Genomic DNA, 26,660 nt, shown 5'->3' on the forward strand with positions numbered 1-26,660 from the left:
CCTATTCTCTAGGTGAAGGAGAATTGATTGAATGTGGCCCTATCATTTAACTTGCTGCTTCCTGTTAGTAATAGCCAGTTGAAGTAGGAACACTGCATTGTAATCTGAGGTGGTTAAGGGCCACGGATTCACCATATGCCAGACATACACTTATCCACTGTATGCCAGTCATTCCTAGGCTCCAATCTCTTTGTTATGGGCCGAATTATGTCCCCCCTAAAATCCATATGTTGAAGTCCTAATCCCTGGGACCTCAGAATGTGACTATATTTGGAGATAAGGTCTTTACACAGGTAATTAAGTTAAAACGAGATCGAGTGGGTTAGACCTTATTGTAATATGACTGCTGTCCTTATAAAAAGGGAGATTTGGACACAGACAGGCATACACTCAGAGGGAAGGCTGTGAGTGACACTGTGAAAAGGCAGCCAGCCAAGGAGAGAGGCTTAGCATGAAGCTCACCCTGCCACACCTTGACTTTGGATTGCAGCCTCCAGAATTAAGGAAACAGAGTTCTGTCGTTTAAGGCCCCTCAATCTGTGGTGCTTCATTATGGTGGCCTGAGCAAATGGATACACTCCTTATCCACACAAGGAAGTAGCAACATGCAGTTGATGTTCTTCTGGCTCTGACAGGCCTTGAGTGTATTTTCCCTGAGACCTGCTCTTGCCTGGGAGACCCCAGTGGGCCAGGGGTGGGTCCTTTGGTACTATTTCAATAGATCAACCAGTGGATAAAAGGAGATAACTGTACATTTTTACTCCCTCATTTTAAAAATGATAAGACTTTTGTTCCTTCTGACCTGGCATAGATGGAGAACTTTTCTCCAATTTAATGATTAAATTTTTAATGCTAAAAGTAGACAAAATTCTAACTTCCTTATGACCTGCTCTCTAAGGGTTGGGAATTAAGGGCTAAAGAAGGTAAGTGGCTTCTTCTAATTGTTTACCAAATACTTTTTTATCTTTTTTTTCAGGCTACCACCTCCCTCCCTCTGGCCAGAAGAGGGAAAGTTGGAAGGGAAAGGTTGGGGTGTTGGGGTGTCAGGCAGAGTGAAGGGAGCAGGAGAGGAGAAGGTGGGAAACTAGGGGATTAAGGAAAGCTCTGAACTCTGAATAATGGGACCTGGAGCCAGGGTTGCCCCTAGAATATACAGAGCTGACAGATATTTTGTTGTGTGGTCTTTGTTTATATTAAAAATTTGAGTCACGTAAAATCAGCCTTTTTGCACTATTCTGGTGACCCAATCTCATGTGACCCTGTGCTAAAAATCCTGTGCTGGTCAGCAGGATTCATCTGCTTGCTAGGCTATCCTTGTGGAACCAGGACCCCTGCACTGGGCCCCACGATGATTCCATAAATATGAATCCTGGAGTTCCTTGGGACATCTGCTCAACCCCTTGATGAGGGAGATGGTCAGAGAGCACTCTGAAGGAAAGAAACAGGGAGTCGGGCTCATTCAGAACCTATTCTGGGCCTGGGGCACCTTACCTGGACAACACCACCTGCCCTTACCATTCCTGGGGGGACTATTTCTGGCCGGTCCTCAGAAGGGGCATGAGGAGGAAATTCACAAAGAAGGTGCTTTAGAGCATGGGTTCCGTGAAGCAGTCGGTTCAGGCTAGGGGCCCTGCTTGTGCGGGCAGTCCTGCCAGCAGCCTCCTCCTCTCCAACTCCTGGAATGCTGGGCATGACACCACTCAGGAAGGACAGAGGAGAAGGCACTGAATAATCTCAGAGAAAGGGCCTCTAGATTTGAGGGTCCTGCAATATGGCTGGTTCCTCCTATGATTTCCCTAGAGAAAAGCCCTCCTCTCAATGAAGCTAAGAGCATGCTCTCTGAGTTTCCTCTTGAGATACTTACTTCTCTCTCTTTTTTTTTTTTTTTTTTTTTGAGATGGAGTTTCACTCATGTTACCCAGGCTGGAGTGCAATGGCGTGACCTCGGCTCACCGCAACCTCCACCTCCTGGGTTCAGGCAATTCTCCTGCCTCAGCCTCCTGAGTAGCTGGGACTACAGGCACGCGCCACCATGCCCAGCTAATTAATTTTTGTAGTTTTAGTAGAGACGGGGTTTCACCATGTTGACCAGGATGGTCTTGATCTCTTGACCTCGTGATCCACCCGCCTCGGCCTCCCAAAGTGCTGGGATTACAGGCTTGAGCCACCACGCCCGGCCTACTTCTCTCTTAAATATGAATAGTCAGGGAGCATCAGACAGCCGAGGAAAATATTTCACATGCATGACAGGCATCAAATCAAACAAACTTAAAAAAAAAAACACACACACACGCACAGAGGAAACAGACCTAAATCAGAATAGGTGGGAAGAAAAAGGTCTAAAATACTCAGAAGAATGAGTTATTATATTCATAAAACAAGTGCAAGATGCAATGAAGAGAAAAGAACAACCAAAGAATAAGAGCGAGAGCTTGGAAATTACACATTTGATAGGTGAAATAAAAAACTCAGTAGAAGGTTTGGAAGATAAAGTTGATGAAATCAACTAGGAAATAGAAAAAAAAGACAGCAGAGCTGGGCATGGTGGTTTACGCCTGTAATCCCAACACTTCTGGAGGCTGAGGTAGGTGGATCACTTGAGGTCAGGAGTTTGAAACCAGCCTGGCCAATGTGATGAAACCCCATCTCCACTAAAAATACAAAAATTATCCAGGATTGGTGGCATGCGCCTGTAATTCCAGCTACTCAGGAGGCTGAGGCAGGAGAATTGCTTGAACCTGGGAGGTACCACTGTACTGCAGCCTGGGTGACAGTGAGAGGCTGTCTCAAAAAAGAAAAAAAAAAAAAAAAAAAAGACAACGGAAAGCAAGAGAGAAAAACGATAAGGCAGTTACAAGATCAAATCGAGAAGGCCATTATTTGACAAACAGGAAAAAAAAAGAAATGAGAAGAGAAGAAATTAGCAAAGAAATCCTAAGCAAAGATGTATTAGACTGGAAAGATAAGAGAGTCCAGACTGAAAGTACCCCCAAGCGCCCCACACAATCAATGCAAGAAAATCCACAGCAAGGCACATAGTGTTAAAGAGACCCCAGGGGCTTCCAGAGAGAAAAATAAATGCCTTGTGCAGAAGAATGAGAATCAGACTGGTAGTTCTGGATGCTAGAAGACGAAGTCTTAAAAATTCTGCAGGAAAACGATTATTTTTTTCGTAAAGCTTATTTTTTTTTATTTTTTTTTGAGACTGAGTTTCGCTCTTGTTACCCAGGCTGGAGTGCAATGGCGCGATCTCGGCTCACCGCAACCTCCGCCTCCTGGGTTCAGGCATTTCTCCTGCCTCAGCCTCCTGAGTAGCTGGGATTACAGGCACGCACCACCATGCCCAGCTAAAGGAAAATGATTTTTAATCAAATTCTGTGCTCAGCTAAATTGGCTGTTACATGTAAATGTGACATATAGACATTTGCATACGAGGCTCAGAAAGAGTCTCTATGCATTCTTACCTGGGAAGTATTATATGTTGCTGTAAAACGAGGGAGGGGTCAAGAAAGAAAGCGGGGCTCCAAGTCAAGGGAGGCTGAGAGGTCTGTTGTTGGTGGGTGGGGGTGAGGCTGAGGTAGTAACGAGTGCAGATTGGAGAAGGAAGGATGGCACTGGGGTGGCGCGTCCCTTGGGAAAAGGTAACTTTTGTATTGTCTGTTGTAAGAAAAAGCACATGGTTAAACACAGAGAATGATTTACTCCATCTGGGAGAAAATGGGGAAAATTCAATATTCAGCTTTGCGATGTATTAACTTAGGGAAAAGCAGAAAAAATGATTAGAAAGAAAAGGCTGTCATACTATCATATTTTACTGAATTTAAGTTACTATTAATAGCAAAACATATCATTATTTTAAGAGGAAAAAAGTGTTGCTTGTTAAAAAGGCAAGCTGTAAGTTGTAAAACACATCCAAATTTCAGAGATCTTACAAAGTTAAAAAAATGTGCTTTTTGGAATTGATGAAAATAGCGCCTTATTTGGCTTTGTGGCAAACTATTTTGATACAGATTATTGATTTAACCACAAATTATGACGCAAATTTATTGTGAGGCTGAGGAGAGAAAAAGTATGGAGTATGGGTGTTCACCTGTGGGAAAATATAAGTGCTAGATAGGCATGTGCCAAAAAAGAAAGGCAAGATTTAACATCTAGATTGATAAATTGATACATCAAGGATTAGCAGCATTAATCAGACATATGAACATAGCCAAACAAAGGAACAGCTAACATAGTTGAAAATGGTGGCCTCCAGGCACTGGTCTAAGGTTGGTTGGATTGGGTTCTGGTGAAGTGATTTAGAGACTGCTAGTTTTCATTGGGAGCCTGTGGCCCATAATGCATGATTAACACATGTATGTTACTTTGATGTAAACAAAGGTAGAAGAAAATCCACACAGACACAGCCTTTTTAGCACTTAGGAGTGGGACAGAAATGGGAGATTTAGGGCCCCCAAATCTACTCTCTTTTTAAGTTACTTTATCCAGACTTAAGATTAAGATATAATCATACCCTGCTTCTGGCTTTCAGGAAGACACCAGGCACCCTTCCCTGTGTCTTCCTTCCCTCTTCCTCCAAAATGAAAGTACACCTGAGGATGGCACAGAGTCCTCTTTTTCTTTTTATTTTTTGAGATGGAGTCTTGCTCTGTCGCCCAGGCTGGAGTGCAGTGGCGATCTTGGCTCACTGCAACCTCCACCTCTTGAGTTCAAGCGATTCTTCTGCCTCAGCCTCCTGAGTAGCTGGGATTACAGGTGCACACCACCACGCCCGGCTAATTTTTGTATTTTTTTTAGTAGAGATGGGGTTTCACCATGTTGGCCAGGCTGGTCTCAAACTCCTGACCTCAGGTGATCTGCTCACCTTGGCCTCCCAAAGTGCTGGGATTACAGATGTGAACCCGGCACCCTAGTGCCCGGCCAGGATGGCACAGAATCCTCTTACCTCTGCAGTAAGGTGTGGAGTTTACACATTGTTCCATGTATTTCTTTTTTGTTTGTTTTTTTTGAGACACCCAGGCTGGAGTGTAGTGGCACAATACTGCAATCTCTGCCTCCTGGGTTCAAGCCATTGTCATGCCTCCTGAGTAGCTGTTTTTTTTTCTTTTTAGACTTTTATATTAGATTCCAGGGGTGCATGTGCAGGTTTGTTGCAAGGGTATATTGTGTGATGCTGAAGTTTGGGTTACGATTGAACCCATCACCCAGGTAGTAAGCACATTACCCAATAGGCACTTTTTCAGTCATTGCCCTTCTTCCTGTCTCCCACTTGCAGTAGTCCCCAGTGTCTGTCATTCCCATCTTTATGTCCATGAGTACCCAGTGTTTAACTTCCACTTGTAAGTGAAAACACGTATTTGGTTTTTTGTTTCTGTGTTAACTCACTTAAAATAATGGCCTCCAGATGCATCTATGTTACTGCAAAGGACATTTCTGTTTTATGGGTGTGTAGTAGTCTGTGGCATTCCACATATTTCAACCCATTTTCTCCTTACCAGCACCTTGTCATTTAGATGGTACAATCACCACCACTTTAATATGAAAACACCAGGGGTTCTATACAGGTCCTGCTGCTTGCTGCACAGAAAGCCAATCACCTAGATGACAGGTATTGCTGAGGAAGAAGGCTTTAATCAGGTGCTGCAGAGGAGGGGGGCGCTCAGTCTCAAATCCATCTCCATCTCCCTAACTGACTAAAACTAGGGTTGCATATAGCAGGAAAGAAATGTAACAATGTTTAAAAAAACAAGAACTAGAGAGGAGCTAAGAAGCAATCATCTCGCTGGGGTCAGGCATCTCATTGTCTGGTTGTGGTGATCTGGTGAGTTTTGGTGAATCCATACTTTTTGAGAGGCCTGAGGGATCCTTTCCTGAGGAAGGAATTCAGATCAAACAAATCTAAGTTTCAAGCTTTAAGACCAGAAGGGTCAATTTCTGTGTTTATCCAAAAACAGCTGGCTATGGGACTCCTGGGTAATTTCAGTTTCACACCTGTAGGGACTGAGGCTGGAGAGGCCGCTGAGGCACTCTTGGCCCCAGAGGTATTTCTTTCTCCTCTCGATAAAGTGTGGTTGTCGTCTTGTGTTGTTCTGTCCCGGTGATATTTTAGAGGAAAGAGGAAGAGGAGAGGAAGAGAGGAGAAGAGCAGATTCGCCTCCAGGAAGAGCAGAGGGCGAAGGAGCTCTTCTGGACCCTGAAGCAGGCCCAGCTGCATTGCCAAGCCAGTGAGAAAGAGGAGCGAGAGTGGGAAGAACAGCGTGAGTAGAGCATGTGCCTTGGGCAGGAGACCTAGTCCTGCCTTCCCACCCACCTCCTCCCACTGCTGATTTGCTTAGTTATCATTTCCGTTCACTCACTCACCCCATCAGCCTTTACCCAGGCCTGGCTGTGTGCTCAGTCCTGCTAAGAATTTAGAGGGTAAGTTAGGTTTCACTCTTGAAGAGATTACCTGCCTGTTGGGGATATTTCTTGTATTAAAAAAATAAAATCCTAGCCTGGACAATATAGTGAGACCTGTCTATGCAAAAAAAAATAAAGAGTATTTTTAATTAGCTGGGCATGGTGGTGGCATGCACCTGTAGTCCCAGCTGCTCAGGAGGCTGAGTTGGGAGGATTGCTTGAGCCCAGGAGGTCCAGTCTGCAGTGAGCCCTGATCATGTCACAGCACTGCAGCATGGGTAAAAGTGAGACCTTGTCTTGTAAATTCTGTGTTTACTGAGTTGCCAATAATTTCCTGGCTCTGTGCTAAGCCTTGGGGATCCAGGGATGAGGAATCATGGTCCTTATTTGTAGAAACTCATCAACAGGAGCAGCAGATAGACACACACACAGACTAAGGGCTTGGAGGGAAAATGTATACAACGTGGCTGTCCTGGTGGGGCTCCAGAAGAGGTGTCATGAAGTGAGGCTTGCTGGTGACACAGGAATAAGCAAGTCAAAGAGGCTGGGGAGGGCACTGTAGGAACACAGCATGCCTGGGAAGTGTGGTGGTGAGAGTTTGGGGAGTGTCAGGTTGGTGAGAAGCTAGGTGGGGAAGGGAAGGTGGAACTAAGTTTGGAGGGCAGTGCTCCCCTCTATGCTGGGATTTGTTTTATTTGGGTATGGTAAGATATACAGGCCCAGAAATGATGCTTGTGAAGGAAGATGTTTTTACTCACAGGTCCCTAGAGACAGGAGGCGTGGCAGGCCATGCAGAACCACATGAGGAAGCCCCAGGGTGGGTCAGGAGGCAGAGGGATTGGGGTAAAACACGGGCAAGAGTGTTTATTGTGATTTCCTTGGGAAAGGTAAGGAGAGGCAGGCTAGGCAGCTTAGGATTGGCCAGTGTGAATAACTTCGGTGAGCTCTTGGGTGTAGGGGCTGTCTCTAGTTTTGCATCATCTGGCTGTGGGGTGATTAAGGCAGGGAGACAGTGGCTCAGAGTGTGAAAACCCAACAAGGGAGGTAATTGTGGGGATGGGCTTTGGATTGATGGGTTTGCATATGAAGGTACTCTTGCAGGCAAGCCCTTTACTCTCCCTAGGAATTGGCTGTCCCTGAAAGGGGCAATCTCTCCAGAATCAGGAAGGCCTCAGATGTCAAAAAATCAGAAGATAGAAAAAAATGAAGAGGCATGAATAATACATGAGGACAATGGGAAACTTCCAAAGGCGAGTGACGGGATTCTGGCAGGGTTTTGGGAAGAGAGCAAGGAGGAGGCTGTTGTGATGGTACACTTGAGTGATGATTGCAACTGGGGTCACATGGGGAGAGCAGAGATGTGAGGTGTCTTCTACTGGCCAGCCTTCTGCTCCTCAGCATGTCTTTTTTTTTTTTTTGAGATGGAGTCTCACTCTGTTGCCTGGCTGGAGTGCAGTGGTGTGTTCTCAGCTCACTGCAGTCTCTGCCTCCTGAGTTCAAGTGATTCTCCTGCCTCAGCTTCCTGACTAGCTGAGACTACAGGCGCGTGCCACCGCACCCAGCTAATTTTTGTATTTTTAGTAGAGATGGGGTTTCGCCATGTTGGCCAAGATGGTTTCCATCTCTTGACCTTGTGATCTGTCTGCCTTAGCCTCCCAAAGTGCTGGGATTACAGATGTGAGTCACCGCACCCAGCCAGCATGTCTTAATCTTATGCCAGATTCATTAAATAGACTTGAAAATTGAGATACAATTTACATACCATAAAATTTAATGGTTTTTAGTATATTCAAAAAGTTGTGCGATCATCACCATCTAATTCCAGAATATTTCTGTCACTTCCAAAAGAAACAATGTATTGATTAGCAGATACACCTCCCCTCACCATATCCCTGGAAATTACTCATCAATTTCTGTCTCTAGATTTGCCTATGTTGGACATTTCATATAAATAGCATCATACATTATGCAGCTTTTGGTGTCTGACTTCACTTAGCACAACGTTTTCAAGGTCCATTCATGTAGCAGCTGTCATTCCTTCCTTCCATTTTATGGCTGAATAATATTCTAACGTATGCATATACCACATTGTCGTTCGTCCATTAACAGTTGATGAACATTTGGGCTGTTTTCACTTTTTGGTTATTTTGAATAATGTTGCTATGAACATTTGCATACAAGTTTTTATGTGAATGTGTATTTCAAGTTTTCTTGAGTATTACCTATATGCCTAGGAGTGGAATTTCTGGGTCATATAGTATCATAGTCCATCTTATATGTCTGTAACTGAATATCTGAGGCTGAGTGACTTATAAAGAAAAGAAATTTATTTCTTATGGTTCTGGAGGCTGGGAAGTCCGAGGTTGAGGGGCTGCATCTGGTAAGGGCCTCCTTGCTGGTGGGGACTCTTCAGAGTTCTGAGGCAGTGCAGGGCATCACATGGAGTTGGAAGGGGCACTGAGAACCAAACCAGCTTTTTTTTCTTTGGGAGTCTTGCTCTGTCGCCAGGCTGGAGTACAGTGGCATGATCTTGGCTCACTGCAACCTCCTCCTCCTGGGCTCAAGTGATTCTTCTGCCTCAGCCTCCCTAGATTACAGGTGTGTGCCACAACACCTAGTTAATTTCTGTAATTTTAGTAGAGACAGGGTTTCATCATGTTGGTGGTCTTGAACTCCTGACCTCAGGTGATCTACCTGCCTTGGCCTCCCAAAGTGCTGGGATCACAGGCATGAGCCACCATGCCTGGCCCAAACCGGCTTTTATACAGATCTGCACTCCTTTTATACAGATCTGATAGCTAACCGACTTCCATGATAACCCATGAACCCATTAATACATTAATACGTGAAAGGATTAATCCATTCTTGAAGGCAGAGCCCTCATGATCCAGTCACCTCTTAACTGCCAGACCGTTTTCCAAAGTGACTGCACCATTTTATACCCCTACCAGCAATGTACGAGGGATTTAATTTTTTGACATTCTTGCCAACCCTTGTAATTTGTGTGTGTGTGTTTTTTTTTTTATTATAACCTTTCTAGTGTGTGCAAAGTAACATCTCATCATGGTTTTGATTTGCATTTCCCTAATGACTAATGATGTTGAGCATTTAAAAAATGTGCTTTATGACTGTTTATATATCATCTTTGGAGAAATGTCTATTTAAATTCTTTACCCATTTTTGAATTTTTATTGTTGTTGAGTGGCAAGAGTTCTTTATATACTGTGGATATTAATCTCGTAACAGAAATATGGTTTGCAAATGTTTTCACCCATTCTTCGGGTTATCTTTCTTGATAGTCCTGATCACTTTCTTGATAGTCCTTTGAAGCACAAAAATTTTAATTTTGATGAAGTTCAATTTATCTATTTTTTGGTTGTTTATGATTTGTGTCATATCTAAGAAGCCATTGCCTAATCCAAAGAAGGTCACACTGACTTATACTTATCTTTTTTCTAAGAGATTTATAGTTTTAGCTCTTACATTTAGGTCTTTGGTCCATTTTGATTTAATTTTTGCATGAGGTAGGGTTCCTACTTCTTCTTCATATGGCCATACAAATTGTTCAAGGACCATTTGTTGAAAAGACTGTTCTTTCTCCATTGGATGGTATTGGAGCTCTTGTTGAAAATCAGTTCACCAAAAATGTGTCTGTACTCTGTCTCTTTCTCTCTCTCTCTCTTTTTGTTTTTGAGGCGGGGTCTCACTCTGTCACCCAGCTGGAGTACAGTGGTATGATGTCAGCTCACTGCAACATTTGCCCCATGGGCTCAAATGTCTATCCTCCCACTTCAGCCTCCTGAGTAGCTAGATGTGCACCACTATGCCTGGTTATTTTTTTGTATTTTATTAGAGACAGAGTCTCGCCATGTTGCCCAGGCTGGACTCAAACTTCTGAGCTCAAGCGATCTGCCTGCCTTGGCTTCCCTAAGTGTTGGGATTACAGGTGTCAGCCACCACTCATGGCCTGTTTCTGTACTCTGAACCCTGTTCCATTGATATATATGTTTGTTTGTTTCTTTTTTTTTTTTTGAGATGAAGTCTCACTCTGCTGCCCAGGCTAGAGTACAGTCATGATCTCGGCTCACTGCAACCTTCGTCTCCTGGGTTTATGCAATTCTCCTGCCTCAGCCTCCTGAGTAGCTGGGACTACAGGCGTGTGCCACCATGCCCCCTAATTTTTTTATTTTTGTATTTTTAGTAGAGATAGAGTTTCACCATGTTGGCCAGGATGGTCAGTCTCGATCTCTTGACTTCATGATCTGCCCACCTCAGCCTTCCAAAGTGCTGGGATTATAGGCGTGAGCCACCTCGCCTGGCCAATATATTTCTGTTTCTTATGCCAGTACCACATAGTCTTGATTGCTGTAGCTTTGTTGTATGTATAAGACCTCCATGTTTGTTCTTCTTTTTCGGGATTATTTGGTTTTTCTGAGTCCTTTGTATTTCCATATACATTTTAGAATCAGTTTGTCAATTGCTACAATAAAGGTAGCTGGAATTTTGATAGTGATTATATTAAATCTGTAGATCAATTTGGAGAGTATTGTGATCTTAACAATATTTAGTCTTCCAATTCATAATCACAGAATGTGTATTTATCTAAGTCTTTAAAAATCTCTTTCAATAATATTTTATGGTTTTCAGTGTAGAAGGCTTGCCCTTGTTTTACTGTTTATTCCTAATTGTATACTCTTTCTGATGCTGTTGTAAATTCATTTGTTTTCTTAAATTCATTTTTGGAGTGTTTATTGCTAGTGCATAGAAATGCAATTGACTTTTGTGTATTTATTTTCTCTCCTGTAACCTTACTAAACTTGTTTATTAGCTGGAATGCATCTTTTTGTGTATTCCTTATGATTTTCTACATACAAGATAATTTCATGTACAGATAGAGATAATTTTACTTCTTCCTTTCCAGTCTGGATGCCCTTTTTTTTTTTGAGACAGAGTCTCGCTCCGCCAGGCTGGAGTGCAGTGGCACAATCTCTGCTCACTGCAACTTCTGCCTCTTGGATTCAAGCGATACTCCTGCCTCAGCCCCCCAAGTAGCTGGGACTACAGGTGCGCACCACCATGCCCAGCTAATTTTTGTATTTTTGGTAGAGACGGGGTTTCACCATGTTGGCCAGGATGATCTTGATCTCTTGACCTTGTGATCCGCCTGCCTCAGCCTCCCAAACTGCTGGGATTACAGGCCTGAGCCACCTTGCCCGGCCCTGGATGCCTTTTATTTTATCTTCTTACCTAATTGCTCTGGCTAGAACTTCCAATGCTATCGTGAACAGAAGTGGCAAAAGGCATCCCTATCTTGTTTCTGATCTTAGAGGTAAATTTTCAGTCTTTCACCATTTTGTTTTGTTTTGCTTTTTTTGAGACAAGGTCTTACTTTGTCACTCAGGCTGGAGTGCAGTGGCATTATCTCAGCTCACTGCAGCCTCAACTGCATGGGCTCAAGTGATCCTCCTACCTCAGCCTCCTGAGCAGGTGGGACTACAGATGCATACCACCACATCTGGCTAATTTTTGTATTTTTTTTTAGTGATGGGGTTTTGCCGTGTTGCCCATGCTGGTCTCAAACTCCTGAGCTCAAGAAGTCTGTCCACCTCAACCTTCCAAAGTACTGGGATTACAGACATTAGCCACCATTTAATATGATGTTAGCTGTGGGTTGTCATACATAACCTTGGGTTGAGGAAGTTCCATGCTTTATTAGATTGTTGGGTGTTTTCATGATGAAAGGGTGTTAGATTTTATCAAATGCTTGTTCTGCATCTGTTGAGATGATCATGTGTTTTTTGTTCTTTATTCTATTAACATGGTGCATTCCATTGTTGAGTTTCATATACTGAACTAGTTTCACATTCCTGGGATAAATCCCACTTCTTTATAGCATATAATCCTGTTTATATGTTGCTAGATTCCATTTGCTGCTATTTTGTTGAGGAAGTTTTGCATCTGTATTCATAAGGGATATTGGTCTGCAGTTTTATTTTCTTTTGATGTTTTCGTCTGGTTGTGGTATCAGGGTAATAATACTAGCTTCAAAGCACAAGTTGGGAAGTGTTCATTCCTCTTTTATTTCTCATGATGAATTTGTAAAGAGGGATTAATTATTCTTGAAATATTTAGTAGAATTCGCTAGTGAAGACATCTAGTCCTCAGGTTTCTTTGTTTGAAATTTTTTTGATTATGAATTTAATCTCTTCATTTGTTACGAGCCTTTTTCTCTTGAATAAATGCTCCCTGAATTCCTATAAGCCTTTGGTGAATTTCTAACAATCTGAGAAAGTTGGTTCTCAGATTGTTAGAGAACCAACATCTCTAACAAGGGTTTTCCAGTGTTCTCATTGTTTTATGGAGGAGAGGATTTTCAGAGGTCCTTAATTCATCTTTTCCACTGATATCTTTTAAAACTGACATATAATTAATTTGGTGTCAGTCCTAAAACACCCAGAACTTCTGGGACAAATTTGGAGCCTTAACTGGGCAGTTGGGAAGGTGGATAGGTGGGAAGTATTTAATTTTGAGTTGACTCTTTTTTTGTTCCAAGTGACCTAGCATGTAATCAAATGCTGAAAAAGAAATAAACAAACTAATTTAAAAATTAAAAATTTTAAATTTAATTTTTATTTTGTACATTTTTTGCCCCATGTGGCAGTTGCAATTTTTAAGACATCAGTGCTCCTTCTGCTTCTCAGCATTGATGTCCTCAATCAGATTTTCCTAAGTCTCTTGGGCCCTGGCAGACAGAAGGCTGTGTGCCTAGGCCCAGAGCAAGGGTTATCCTGAATGCAGACGTCTCAGAGTACCAATGCCAGCACAGTGCAGTGCAAACCTTGTCTCTCAATCAGGTCTTCTGTTTCTCTCTCCTAGGGACTTAATGTTATACTTACAAAAGAGCTTGAAAACTGGGCAGTCTTTGCTAAGTTCCCTTATGGCTGTTGTTTTCACATATGTTTATGCTGAAGCCCACTGGATAAGGAAGGTGTGAGCAGCTGGCTTGGGTGGAGAGTGATGGGGGCATGGTCCCTGGCCCCTGAATCCTCCCTGCATTCTGCGGCTTTAGGGACCCCTCTGTGAAACCCTTTGGGCTGTGTGTAGTATATTTTCAACACTATTGCCCTGCCCTAGTGGCTGCCTTTAGCTTGAGATTTTTATTCTCTTAAGGAAAATTCCCTTCCTACCTGAGTGACCTCTGCACTCAGAGGTTCTGAATCAATGAAAGCCTGAGATTGTGCTATCCAGATACAGCCGGATCTCAGGCCCACCCCAGCAGTGTAAACGGGACAGGCTCCTCTGTCCTCTCCTCTTGGAGCACCAGAGTGGTGAGTCCACCTAGCTCTTCCAACTCCTCCTTAATAGCATGTTTGGGGAGTAGTCCTGTCATTGGTTTGTAGGAGCCTGTCACTGGTTTATGGGAGGTAGACAATGATTGGTTACCTCTATTTGGAAAAAGAATGGAATCACATTGTGGAATGCATGTGTATGCAGTTGAAATTACAGTGGGATTTGCTTTTAAGTCTCCATCCCAGTTACTTGGATATTGGTGTGCCCTTGGGCTGAGGAGGGAAATGTGGGTGGGGTCTGTCTGTATTCAGGACTATGCCTCCTTTTCTCTGTTGGGACCTGGGTGTCACTGTTACCAGTTACTTCGTCCTTTCAGAGTTAAAATTATACAAATGCAACATTGTGGTCAAAGCTCATTATTTATCCAGGGGAGGCTCAGGTGATGCCTCAGTGGCATATGGTCAGGAGAGAATGTTCCCCATGCTCATCGATAACCACTACGCAGCTGCTCTTTAACTGTTTCATGCCCATTCACGCATGGGTTGGAGTTGTTTTAAGAACTGCCAAATCTTGCTAAAAACTGCGCCATCACTAAATTCATCTGAATTTCCCAAACCCTGAGAGTTCATAAAGCCTTAGGACATTCATTACTCATAAACTAAGAATAGCCTCACAGCAGAGCATTGGCATTTCTATTTAACTGATAAGGAAACTGAGGCTCAGACTCAGTAGCGAGGTTGGGGCATTAGACTCAAATGAAGGGTTTTCTTTTTCCTTTCTCTTGGCCTAGTGTTCTGACCTGCAGGTTAGGTATCTCCAAAAGCAGCCTGTAGGAGGGATGTCTTTGGTCCTCGGCCTCACAGGCCTTCAGGAGTCCATGCACAGGAAGTTCCTCATGGATTCCATCCTGTGAGTCTCGTAAACACACTGCCGGGCGTTCCCAGGACTGCTGAGAAGTGGCTGAGGTTGCAGGAACAGGAAGCAGACATTATATTCCATAACAAATTTGTTTGAAATAACAGAATAAAGGCAGACGGAGGCTCTATCTTTACTGAAGCTCAGTGCTGGTGGCAGCTCAACCTTGAGCTTACTCACAGAACGTTTCCCTGCAATGTTTCCTCCTGCTGCTTGGGGGAGATACTTATCATCTGCACCCAGTAAGACTGAGGAGCAAAGTATACGCTTGGTCTTCTGTAACTTTGGGTTCTGCATCTGCAGATTCGCTCAACCTCTAATAGAAAATATTTGGAAAAAACAATAAAAATAAAATGATAATAAAAACAAAAACACAGTATAGCAACTATTTACATAGCATTCATATTGTATTAAATATAAGTAATCTAGAGATGATTTAAAGTATATGGGAGGGTGTGAATAGGCTTATGTGCAAACACTACACCATTTTATATAAGGGGCTTGAGCATTCATAGATTTTGGTATTCATGAGAGATGGGGAATGGAAGAGGGGTTTCCTTAAACCAATCCCCTGAGGATGCCAAGGGACAACTGTATATCAATTGAGTTTTACTGTATGCCATACCTACTGTATGCCAACCATTGTGTTAGACATATTTCCTCCCCTCCAAAATCTCACAGCCTGGAAGAAGAGGTTTACATGCACAAGTTACAGTTCAATAAGTAGGGGTTCCAACATAGGTTTGAATAAAATAAATGGGGAGGTTTTTATTTTACTTTATACAAACATAAGTTTGTATAAAATAAACAGCGGGCACAGCGGCTCATGCCTGTCATGCCAGGACTTTGGGAGGCCGAGGTGGGCAGATCACCTGAGTTCAGGAGTTCAAGAACAGCCTGGCCAACATGGTGAAACTCCATCTCTACTGAAAATACATAAATTAGCCAGGTGTGGCAGTGTACACCTGTAACCCCAGCTATTTGGGAGGCTGAAGCAGAAGAATCGCTTGAACCCAGGAGGTGGAGGTTGCAGTGAGCCGGGATTGTGCCATTGCACTCCAACCTGGGCAACAGAGCAAGACTCCACCTCAAAAATCAATCAGTCAATCCATAAAATAAAATCCATGGGGAGAGAGTGAATCCCTTTGAGAAGAGAGAGCACTTGGCAAGGCCCTGCAGAGGAAATGGCATTTGGTTCAGGGAAAATGGGTGGGTGAAGAAAGTGGGACATGGTGTCACAGCAGAGAGAATGGCGTTGAGTGCATAGGTCAGGGCAGTGTGGTGGCAGCCTGGGGTTCCAGTGATGAAAAATGAGGCTAGCATAACCATTACTAGCATAACCTTGAGCAAGTTCTTGTTCAGTTGCTCAGTTTCCTCATTTGTCAAACGGCGTTAATCATATTGAGCTGAGGCCTGTTGGGAGGGTGAAATGAGCGAAGAAAGTAATAGTGCTTTCTAAATTGTAAAGGTCTGTGTTCATGAAGTGCTCTTCTTTTTTAGCTACACGATGGGCTGGAAAGTTAAGAGCCGGGCTAGTGTCTCATTAGGGATGGAGAATGGAAATCGTCTGGTCCAGGAGCTGCCTGATTGCTCATTAATGTACTGTGTGGCAACTGAAAATGAGAAAGCCTCTGAAAAACAGAAAAGATGTGATAATTCAGGCCCTGTGCCTTTGGTTCCTTATCTTCACCTTTCTTAAAGAATGATGAGTTAAACTCCAGAGTCTGTCATTCAAATCCAACAAAACCATTCTGCACTCAATTAATTTAATATGAAAGATATAGTGGGCCATTAATCTATGGGGGAGCAGCGGTTTTTGATAAAACACCCAAATTAAATTCTCCAAGTTAGAAAAAAGGGAAATTATCCCATTTAGTATCACTTGAATACCGTTACTTATTCAGTTCAACAGAGAATTCAGTTATTCAGCAGAGTTCTGGCTTCTGAGACGCTCTGAATACATCAGGCACAGAAATTCATTTCATAGTTTTTCAGCTGTGAACTTGTAGGAGTGTGGAGTTAGATTACATCTAGTTGCCTCGAGATTTAGAGATGAGCTAGCCTGATTTGACAAATGATATTATTTGTAAAAATTGGGCATTTATCATTGCTAGTGTTATTTGGTTAGAAATATAAGCAGGAGTTTGGAGTCATCAGAGGGACTTGTGTTCGCCTCTGGCTCCTTGACCTGTGTCATTCTGGTTGCAGCCTTTAACCAACAATCTGCACACTGGTTGCCAGGTTGTTGACAGAGCAGAGTGGGAAATGTGGGCTTAGGCCCAGGTCGGGCTCCAGTGATATGCGTTCCATTTCCTTTCCTCTTAGAAAAAGGAGTGTGCCTTAGAGTCAGGGTCAGTGATACTAAAATACTATAGGCTTGAGACAGGTAGGGCCAGGGGGTAGAGTCTGGCCTGGGAGTGGAGTGGGCACAGCCGAATTCTGGGCTGGGAGGACAGCTGAATTAGACAGAAGGGCTTTTTCTATTTCTTAATGGGAATGGAACATCGTGCAGTTTCTCTTTGGACATAACTGGCTTGAAGCGCTCCTTACACTCGAGATGCCACATATATTTGGTATTGTACCCGGAATAATGCCAGCCTGAGTCCCCTGTGGCCGATCTGTGCCCTGCTCAGGATTCTCTCTCCTCCTGAATGGCTCAGGAATCCCTGGGGGCTTTATGTCTCCTGGAAGCTGAGTCATTCCAACTTTCACTTGGGTGTGTGAAGTGCTCTGGTCTTAAGGAACTCCTGCAGTGGCTTCTGGAGGCCACAGGGGGTCACTGTCGGCAGCCATCCGGCCTTGCCCGCAGGATTCAGGACCACAGGGTGGTTGGCTGCAGACCTCAGAAGCCTCAGACAGGGGTTGAAAGAGCTCTTTCCTTTGACCCAAGTTTAGCTGTGGGTGAACTTTGCTTACCTCATCTTGAGTGCCAAACCCTTCCTTCCACCTGGGGACCATAACTCCTGCAGGCTGAGTCACAATAGGCCTATGTGATCCCTTCAGCTTCTCAGCTGCCTGTTTTCTCTCCCCAGGGGTCTGAGGCTTTTCCTACTCACTCTTGTTTTTCCCATTCTCTGACGGGAGCCCCTGACTCCACACATCCCCTCCACTCCTGCATCACTTCCCACCTCCACCCAGGGATGGATCCTTCTAAAGATGCCATTCCAGCCTCTTTATCTCACAGCAAACACAATAATAATAGCTAATACTTGATAAACCTAGCCCATGCGAGGGCTTTCCAAGCCAGCTGTGTAGTGTCCTATTTATGTCTCAAAGCGGCCCAGAGAGGTCCCCACTTTATAGACAAGGAAAGAAGGTGTAGATAAGGTAATTCAAGTTGCCCAAGATCACACAGAGCAGAATTTAAACACATCCACATTCACATACAATTCAAATCTTTGCTGATGTCTTTCCCCATATTGTAGGATTATTCATTACTTTTCAGGGACATTGTTCTATTCACCCAAGGGATTACTACGAATTGATGTTGCTTTGAAGCATTGAGTTTCTCTGCAGGATGTAACCAGATCATCTGAATTCTGTAGAACATTGAGCCTTTTCTGTCTGGGCAGGGGGAGTAGGGTGAGCCTGAGATTTCTGAGCTGACCGGGGTTGGTCTGCATTGGTGAACACAGCTGCACAGAGGCAGGTTTGTAGCTTAGTGGGAGTGTGGTGGAGCCACAGTGCAGAGTGTGTGTGTGTGTGTGTGTGTGTGTGTGTGTGTGTGTGTGTGTGCTGGGGAAGGAGCCCACTGAGCTGAGAAGGTAAGGAAAGCAGGCAAGGCATTTCTCAGGGCCTTACCTGGCAGGCCAAGGTGTTTGTATTTTATTTTGTATGTAGTGAGAGCCCCTGAAGGCTTTTGAGGAAGAGAGTGGTAAGATTAGAGCTGGGCTTTAGGAAAATGGGTTTAGTCTTTGTGTGACAAATGGTTCGGGACCCCACCTGTTTGGATTCCAAAAATGAGGCTTCCTAGTCTGCATACAGTTTCCTTCTGCAACCTGCCTGTCTGTCTGTCACTGAATGTCACTGTCTCTCAGGGGGCTATAATCTTCCCAAAGTCACTGGTCCTTGTGGGGCATAAGCTTCTAATTTTTAATTTGCGGTCTAATGACTGCAAAGCCCATCCCGGGACATCCTGACTTTGTTGGAGCCTTTTGTCACAATGCAAGGCAGGTATCATGATGTTCTTAGGGTCTGGAACTTACAGAACTCCCCTTTGAGTTTTAGAAGCTGCAACATACAGATGTCCTTGCAGGACCACTTGGCAGACACAAACCCTTCCTTAAGGAGCACAAAGATAGGAGGCCAGAGAGAGGGGTGTCTTGAAGTCTTGTGACATAAGGAGTGACAAACCACCGAAACCTCAGTATTCTCTCTGGAATGGCTTCTTCCGTTTGTCTCTGGAAAACACTTATTGATCTTCCAAAATCCAGTCAAATTCTCTCCTGTGATGGCTGCTGGCTCCCTGGCAGAATGTGAGGCTGTTGCTCCTAAACTCTGACAGTACTTTACTCGTCTCTTTAAAATGGTGCTCACTACTTTCTTCATTATGCTAGAGGTACTTGTTTGTCTTATTTTCCCAGCTTACCTCTGAGTGCCTTGAAAGAAGGATTTGTTTCACTATTATCTTTGTTTTCAGCTCAGGGCCTAGGGCAGCGCCAAATACTTAATTGAGTTCAATCAGTCATACAAAAATGTGTATCACCTGTAGACCGCATTCTTGGCACTAGAATACAGCAATGAATAGACCAAAGCAAGCTCCCCACCTGCCCTCGTGGAGTTCACAGCCTAGCCGATATTCTGCATGGGACACCCATGGGGCACTTCCATAAATACCTTCTGAGGGACAGACTTCATATTGCCTTCCTCAGATCTGGGAGATGTTCTGTTCTCAGAAAGGGTTCTTTGACAACTTGTGAAGTAGAAATGTTTTCTTTCAGAACAGGGCAACTGACCTTTATCCTGCAAATACTAACAGAGAGCACAGTTCTTGGTAGGTGCCTGCTGTGCATGTGTTGAGTGTCATTGGAGTAGACACAGACTAAGATTTTACTCCAAGAAGAGAAGGTGACCCATTGGGGTTGGGGCAGTCATTAGCCTGGTACAATTAGAAGAACAAGGCCAGCAAGAGTTTCATATTGCAAAATAATTGGATTTTAGAGGCAGATAGGGGCCAGCCAAGATGCAATGAGACTAGGAAATAATTGGTTTTCATTCCAGAATTTGCCTCTAATGGGTTTTGTTCCCTTTCTTGCATTTTCCCAGTCTCAGGCCTCCCTTTGAGAAACAGCGACACACAGATGTCTTTTCATGGCCACTTGGCTGAGACAGGCCCCTTCCTTGAGGAGCACAAAAAGATGGAAGAGGTCATGCATGGTGGTTCATACTTATAACCCCAGTATTTTGGGGAGCCTGAGGTGGGAGGATCACTTTAGCACAAGAGTTCAAGACCAGGCTGGGCAACACAGTGAAACCCTGTCTCTACAAAAATTAAAACAATTATGTGGGCATGGTGGTGCACACTTGTAGTCCCAGCTGCTCAGGAGGCTGAGGTGGGAGGATTGCTTGAGCCTGGGAGGTCGAGGTTGCAGGGAGCTGTGATTGCACCACTGCACTCCAGCCTGGGTGACAGAGTGAGACCTTATCTCAAAAAAGTGTACACATATACATATATATTCATATGCTAGAGATAGGGATGCCTTGGAGTCTTGTAACCTGTTGGAGTTTCAAAAGATCCTGTTACCCTTCCCCCCATACACTCACCTACCAGCTCCCAAGGTCATGGGAAACCAAAAAAGGGCTCCAGAACTGGGACACTAGTGTTTCCAACACCTCATCTGTGGTAGCAGGAAGGATGGGTCCTGGCCTGGTCCACTCACCCAGTTGGGCAAGTTTCTATCCTTCCGTGGGCCTCAGTTTCCACATGAATAACATGAGGAGGTTGGGACAGATGGTCTTTAAATGCTTGTTTTTTAATAGGAAAGAGCTTTGGTGTCAGATACACAGTGTTTTAAATCGAAGGTAGCTTGAATGGTGGAGCCATGGGGTGGAAAGAGCTGTGTGGGATTTAGAGCCAGGCACACCAGGTTCCCATCTGGGCTCTGCCCTTATTAACAATTTACTTTGGGCCAGTTACTTAACCTCCCAGAGGCTGCTTTCCTCACCCATAAAGCAGAAACGGTGATGTGGTTGGGGAAGTCTCCTAGTGAGATAATACAGGGAAGGCACCAAGCCTTGGCACCATCAATGTGGGTGACGGTGGTGGTGTCTGGAGGTGCTGGCCACCTTGACAGGGGAGATGAGTAGGCAGAGGATTTGAGAGCACTCCCAGGAAGAAATACATAGGGAGATGGAAATTTCTATCCCAGGGCGGTTTGGTCATTGTGGAATGTTGTCACAGGAACAATCAGACAGTCCTAAACTGTCAAGGTATCTTCACCTCTGCAGGGACAGACTTGTCTTTACCTCTGTAGGGACAGGCTTGCCTTAGGGCTGCTGCTACGGCTGGGCAGGGCCTGCCCTCTTGTTCTGTGTTATGAACTTCCTTGCAGCCAGGTGAATCCTGCGGTTCCTGAACTATTAGATTGGTGCAAAAGTAATCGCGATTTTTGCCATTACACGGCAATTATTTTTTCACCAACCGCATACATTCTGTCTCAGCTGGCGCAGTGCACCGCCTGGGCTGCGGATCTGGGCTAACGCTCTCCCTCTTTCCAGTGCGCAGGTCCAAGGCAGCTGATGAGGAGAGGAGCCGCGAAGCCCAGCGCGCCCGGGACGAGTACCGACGCCACTCGCTCCGTGCTATCCAGAAGGGCACGGTCGCCGGCCTCAGCTCCATGTTCCAGGAGCTCGGCCAGAGCCACGAGCAGGAAGCAAGACTCTACCATCACCTCCCGGGCCCGGGTCCGCCGGCACCCCTCGCCCTGCCGGTCAGGTGGGTCGGGGCTCCGCATTGGCGTGGTTGGGGCAAGGGCCTTGGGTTAGGGCATGGGACACCGGGGTCTCAGTCCAGGTTCTGCCCCAGATTTGTTGTGCAATTTGGGGCCAGCATTTCCCCTCTGGACCTCAGCCCCAGTCTGGGATAGGAGAGGGAGGAGCGGTGTGGAGGTTGGAGATTTGTAACTTTGGACTTCCGGCGGCCTTGACCTTTTTAAGGTCGAGGATTCCTTTTTTATTTTGAGACAGAGTTTTGCCGTGTCACCAGGCACCGGGCTGGAGTACAGTGGCACAATCTCGGCTCACTGCAGTCTCCGCCTCGTGGGTTCAAGGAGATCAGCCTCCCTAGTAGCCGGGACTACAGGCGCGCACCACCACGCCCAGCTAATTTTTGTATTTTTTAGTAGAGACAGGGTTTCACCATGTTGGCCAGGATGGTCTCAATCTCTTAACCTCGCGATCTGCCCGCCTTGGCCTTCCAAAGTGCTGGGATTACAGGCGTGAGCCACCGCGCCCGGCCAAGGATTCCTTTGAGAATCCGAAGAAAGCTGTGTACCATCTTTCCCCTGAAATGTGCATATATAAAGACCTAGAATGTTTGCATACAATTTAAGACTAAGGGCCCCAGGTTAAGAACTTGTAATGAGACCTCATGTGGGTGCAGCATGGCGGCAGCCTGGACATCTCGGCTTGCTGCCTCTCGGAACCCCAGGCAGCGCCGGTTTATCTCCAATTGGAGTGGTAGGTTTGCAGTTTAGCACGGATGGATGCAGGAGGGTTCTCACACACATTTGTGTTCCCTGATGGTTAGTTTGGCAAGGGCACTTAGGTGACCAAAAGTGCCAGGACCAAGGGTTAGGATGTGGCAGGGTACCTCTCTTCCTTCTACCTGTGGGTCCCCACCTTAGACCAGCTGCAAGGTTTGGCCTCTCTCCTCTTGGGTGCCCCCCTCCCCCTACCACTGCTGAACAACCACTGTCCCCAGAAGGGCAGAGGCTGAGTGGTGAACACCTGCCGGCTCCTCAAGTAATCTGCGGAAGAGTCTGGTCACCCCCAGATAATGAAGGGGTGTCTGAATTTTGCTTCAGTTGGGGTTTGGGGTTACTCATAACTTTCTTCTCCCTTTGCCTGCAGTCTAGAGATGGTTGATGATGTTTTCATTTCTTCCCTCCCTCCTTCCCACCCGTTCCTTTCTTGTCAAGTATAAGATTCTCAAACCAGAAGGTTTAAAAAGGTATACTGAGAAACGGCTGACTGACTCTCTCATCTACTCTGTTCCCTCTTCTTCCAGTGGTAACTACTGATTCTTAGTTTTTATGTATCTGCCCACTTTGTTTTTGCAATTACCAACATGAAAGGCCTTATTCCTCCTCTTTTTTTTTTTTTTGTATAAAAGTTTGCATATCATGTATGGGGTTCTGCACTTTGACTGCTTTCCCTCATTTAACTAGTTTTTAGAAGGCTTTTCATATCAATTCTTATATTATATAGTTAGGGTTTTTTTTTATAGGTGCATAGTATTCTACTGCACAATGTGCTGTAAATTCTTTTTATTGTTTTATCTTTTCCTTATTGATTTCTAAGAACTCCTTAAATATTAGGGAAAAGGATTCTTTTGTCTGTGATAAGCATTCTTTCTCCATTTGGCACTTATTTTTTGATTTTCATGATGAAATTTTTTGTCATGCAGAAATTCTTATTATAAAGTCAAATTTTCTTTTATACTCACTCTTTCTTTCCTTTCCTCCTTCCCCTCCCTCTTCCTTCCAGCTGAAGTCTCACTCTGTCTCCCAGAGTGGAGTGCAGTGGCACTATCTTGGCTGACTGCAACCTCCACCTCCCGGATTCAAGTGATTCTCCTGCCCCAGCTCCCGATTAGCTGGGATTATGGGCACATGCCACCATGCTCGGCTAATTGTATTTTTAGTAGAGACAGGGGTTCACCATATTGGTCAGGCTGGTCTTGAACTCCTGACCTTAGGTAATCCGCCCGCCTCAGCCTCCCAAAGTGCTGGGATTATAGGTGTGAGCCACCGCACCCAGCCTCTTTTATATTTTCTAAATTTGGGGGCATAGAAAAGCCTTCTCACCATTTATGCTTTTTAAAAGAAACCTAGAATTTATCCCTCAGGCCCATTTGACAGAGCCACATGGACCATGGTGCAGCCTGGCTTCGGGCTGTCTGTGTGCAGCCAATAGGGGACCAGTGGTCTCACTCTGGAGTGAGCCCCAAGCAGCTGTGCACAGAGATCAGCAGGCCGGGGCAGTGAGAGGCCCCCTCATCAGCCTCTCTCCTGTGGCTGCCCCATGGGACGGGTCCCCATGGCCTCACTGCTCTAACCTATGTGGCGCCTGCCAGGACACCTCAACTGTCTGTGCTGAGGGATGTGTGTCACTTATGGGAGGAAAGGTTCAGATTTGGGAGTGAGGCTTTGGGCCAGTGGCCTCTTGGAATCAGATTTAGTATTTATGCTCTTTCTTTTTTTCTGAGTTATGAGTATTTATTATCCTTGTTTTAATAACATTTATTTAATTGTACAATTATTAGATTTAACTTTTTATTTTTTTGAGACTGAGTCTTGCTTTGTGGCACAGGCTGTAGTGCAGTGGTTGTGCGATCCTGGCTCACTTCGGCCTCCACCTCCCAGGTTCAAGCGATTCTCCTGCCTCAGCCTCCCAAGTAGCTGGGATTATAGGCATGTAACCACCCCATCCAGCTAATTTTTGTAGTTTTAGTAGAGACGAAGTTTCATCATGTTGACCAGGCTGGTCTTGAACTCCTGACCTCAGGTGATCTGTCCACCTCGGCCTCCCTAGGTACTGGGATTACAGGCGTGAGCCACTGTGCCCAGCCTATGACATTTAAGTTTTAATGATGGTTGTGTTTAACAAATGGCTTATAAAATTCCTGAAAATGTAACAATCAGCTCTTGTGGACCAGTACACAAGCTGCTCACATGTCTTTTTACCCAGGCCCTACTCTTTACTGCTGGTATGACTTTGGCTAGTAATTTCCCTGCTAGAATCTATGCTAAGGAAATTAGCTTTAAATTGAAAAAGTGCAAAGATGATTATCATAGTGTTATTAATAATGGCAAAAAGTCAGAAGCAATGTAATTGTTTAGTGAATTTTGGTTAAATTGATTCATTGCAATGCTTTCTGGAATTAAAAGTGACTTCTTTGAAGGTTTAATAACAAGAGAAAATGCCATCGATTAGCTGAAAAAGAAAAAAGAAGGGCAAACTATCTAATTTATATAGAATGATCAACATTTTAAGGCATATAAATGTAGCATTTATATTCTGGGGGAGTCAGATTCCCTGCTTAGAAATTCTCTGCTTAGAAACAAATTCACATCAACTGCTTAGAAACAGAGGGACGAGAGTGAGTGAATTTATTTTTTGCTGTTATATATAACTTCCTATTGCCTTCTAAGGAAAGCGAGTCCTAGAAACTAGAGGAGTTTTTCCCTCTGAGCACAGCTATTTTTTGGAGAATGCAAATGTGGAGGAAGAGGCTGGGTGAAGTGGGCTGCCCTGCGTCGCTTGATGAAGAGCAAAGACATCTGAGGTTACTGAGAAGGAAGAGTGATTGGGAAGACAGGCGGCCGGCTGTTGGGCTGTAGGGGTTAAAGGAAGGTCCAGAGAGGCAGCGAGTGGGAAGACAGGGTGTGGAGGCCAGCTCCGCAGATGACGGCTGTCAGCCATGCAATGTAACCTCACCCCCTGTCCTTTTTCTGACATCTTTTCTCAAATATACAGCGTTCGCTACTGTGTATGTGCATGCGTGTGCATGTGCGAGTGTGTTCCGTTTAGGGCAAGTAAAGAAATGCCCCGTGGATTTCTTCTGGGCTTGTAAGGAGGTGTGCTGAGCACAGTGTCAAAGTGTGAGCACAGGGCAAATACAGAGACCACATGAGGGGACAGCTGGCATTGATTTTATAAAAAACAAGGATAACCATGAATTCTAAATGCCAGTACTATTAGGTGGATAGCAATGACAAAATAGGAATTTACCAGGCTCCTGTCTGTTGGAAATGGCAAAGAGGCTGTGGTTGTTGAAGGTGGGCTGTGGCCTTGTTCACTCTGTTTTGAGACAGAGTCTCATGCTGTCGCCCAGGCTGGAGTGCAGTGGCGCGATCTCAGCTCACTGCAACCTCTGCCTCTTGGGTTCAAGCAATTTTCCTGCCTCAGCCTCTTGAGTAGCTGGGATTACAGGTGCCTGCCACCATGCCTGGATAATTTTGTATTTTTAGTAGAGACAGGTTTCATCGTGTTGGCCAGGCTGGTCTCGAACTCCTGACCTCAAGTGATCCACCTGCCTCGGCCTCCCAAAGTGCTGGGGTTACAGGCATGAGCCACCGCACCCAGCCCAGATGCTGTATTTTTGTGCCCTGAATTCATGCACGTGGCGTCACCACATCGTACTTCACCACATAGTTGTGGATGTCTGTCATGTGTAAAGTGCTGCCAGCTCTTATGTGCTTTCAGTGTACCCCAAGTGCAGCAGGGTCTCATGTGGCCCAGTCTACATACACATCCTGGAATTGCAGTTCAGACATGAAAGTAATGACCATCTTGGCTCACCTGTGAGGAAACTTTAAAACGTATCTACTCCCTCCTGTAAACTCTTCTGTGCCCCTCCTCCTTCTGCCCTTCGTGCCTGTAGTCCCTCACCCATTCCATCTGTAGTTACCAATGTGTGGCTTTGTTTCCTTCTGCCTCCGTTTCCTCTGTCATACTTTTTATTTTCTGGGCAGGGAAACAGCCATTTCCAGAGCAAATTGAGGTTCTCTGGTTTCTCTCTCTGTTCATTGTCCTGATTCTCCCTCCCAAAAGTGCAGGAGTTGTGGCAAAGGCTGGCATCCCCTCAGAGAGCAGGGAGGGAGAGGTAAGGAGGGGACAAGATTCCGAATTTTTCTGAGGGAGAGAAGGGGATGGGACACACTCAGTTCCTAGCACACGAGCTCTTGTCCCGTCAGGAGCCTCCTTCATCCATGCTGGTATTTATACCCTGGCCATGCTCCAGGGAACATGTGCCTTTTCCTTCCCTCAGACACCTGCTCCTAGCCTCTTCATTCCCACCTGTGTGGCTTTTTTGATGCAATTGATCACAGTTT

General features: G+C 44.9%; 1 protein-coding gene across 4 annotated transcripts in view; it reads left to right on the forward strand.

The window, feature by feature from the left end:
* Positions 1-26,660, forward strand: part of SH2D4B (SH2 domain containing 4B) — a 101,451-nt gene that overhangs the window by 43,260 nt on the left and 31,531 nt on the right. For all 4 annotated transcript variants that reach the window (XR_004263014.1, XM_032259254.1, XM_032259255.1 and 1 more), the window contains exons 4-5: positions 6,110-6,257; positions 21,322-21,538. Coding sequence is in view for 3 of the 4 variants with exons in the window: in XM_032259254.1 (XP_032115145.1) it covers positions 6,110-6,257; positions 21,322-21,538 (365 nt within the window). In the remaining variant the exon portion in view is untranslated. The remainder of the gene's footprint in view (positions 1-6,109; positions 6,258-21,321; positions 21,539-26,660) is intronic.

The sequence above is a fragment of the Sapajus apella genome, unplaced genomic scaffold (assembly GCF_009761245.1).
Source record: "Sapajus apella isolate SASKATOON/1434 unplaced genomic scaffold, GSC_monkey_1.0 scaffold107, whole genome shotgun sequence".
NCBI classification, from domain to species: Eukaryota; Metazoa; Chordata; class Mammalia; order Primates; family Cebidae; genus Sapajus; species Sapajus apella.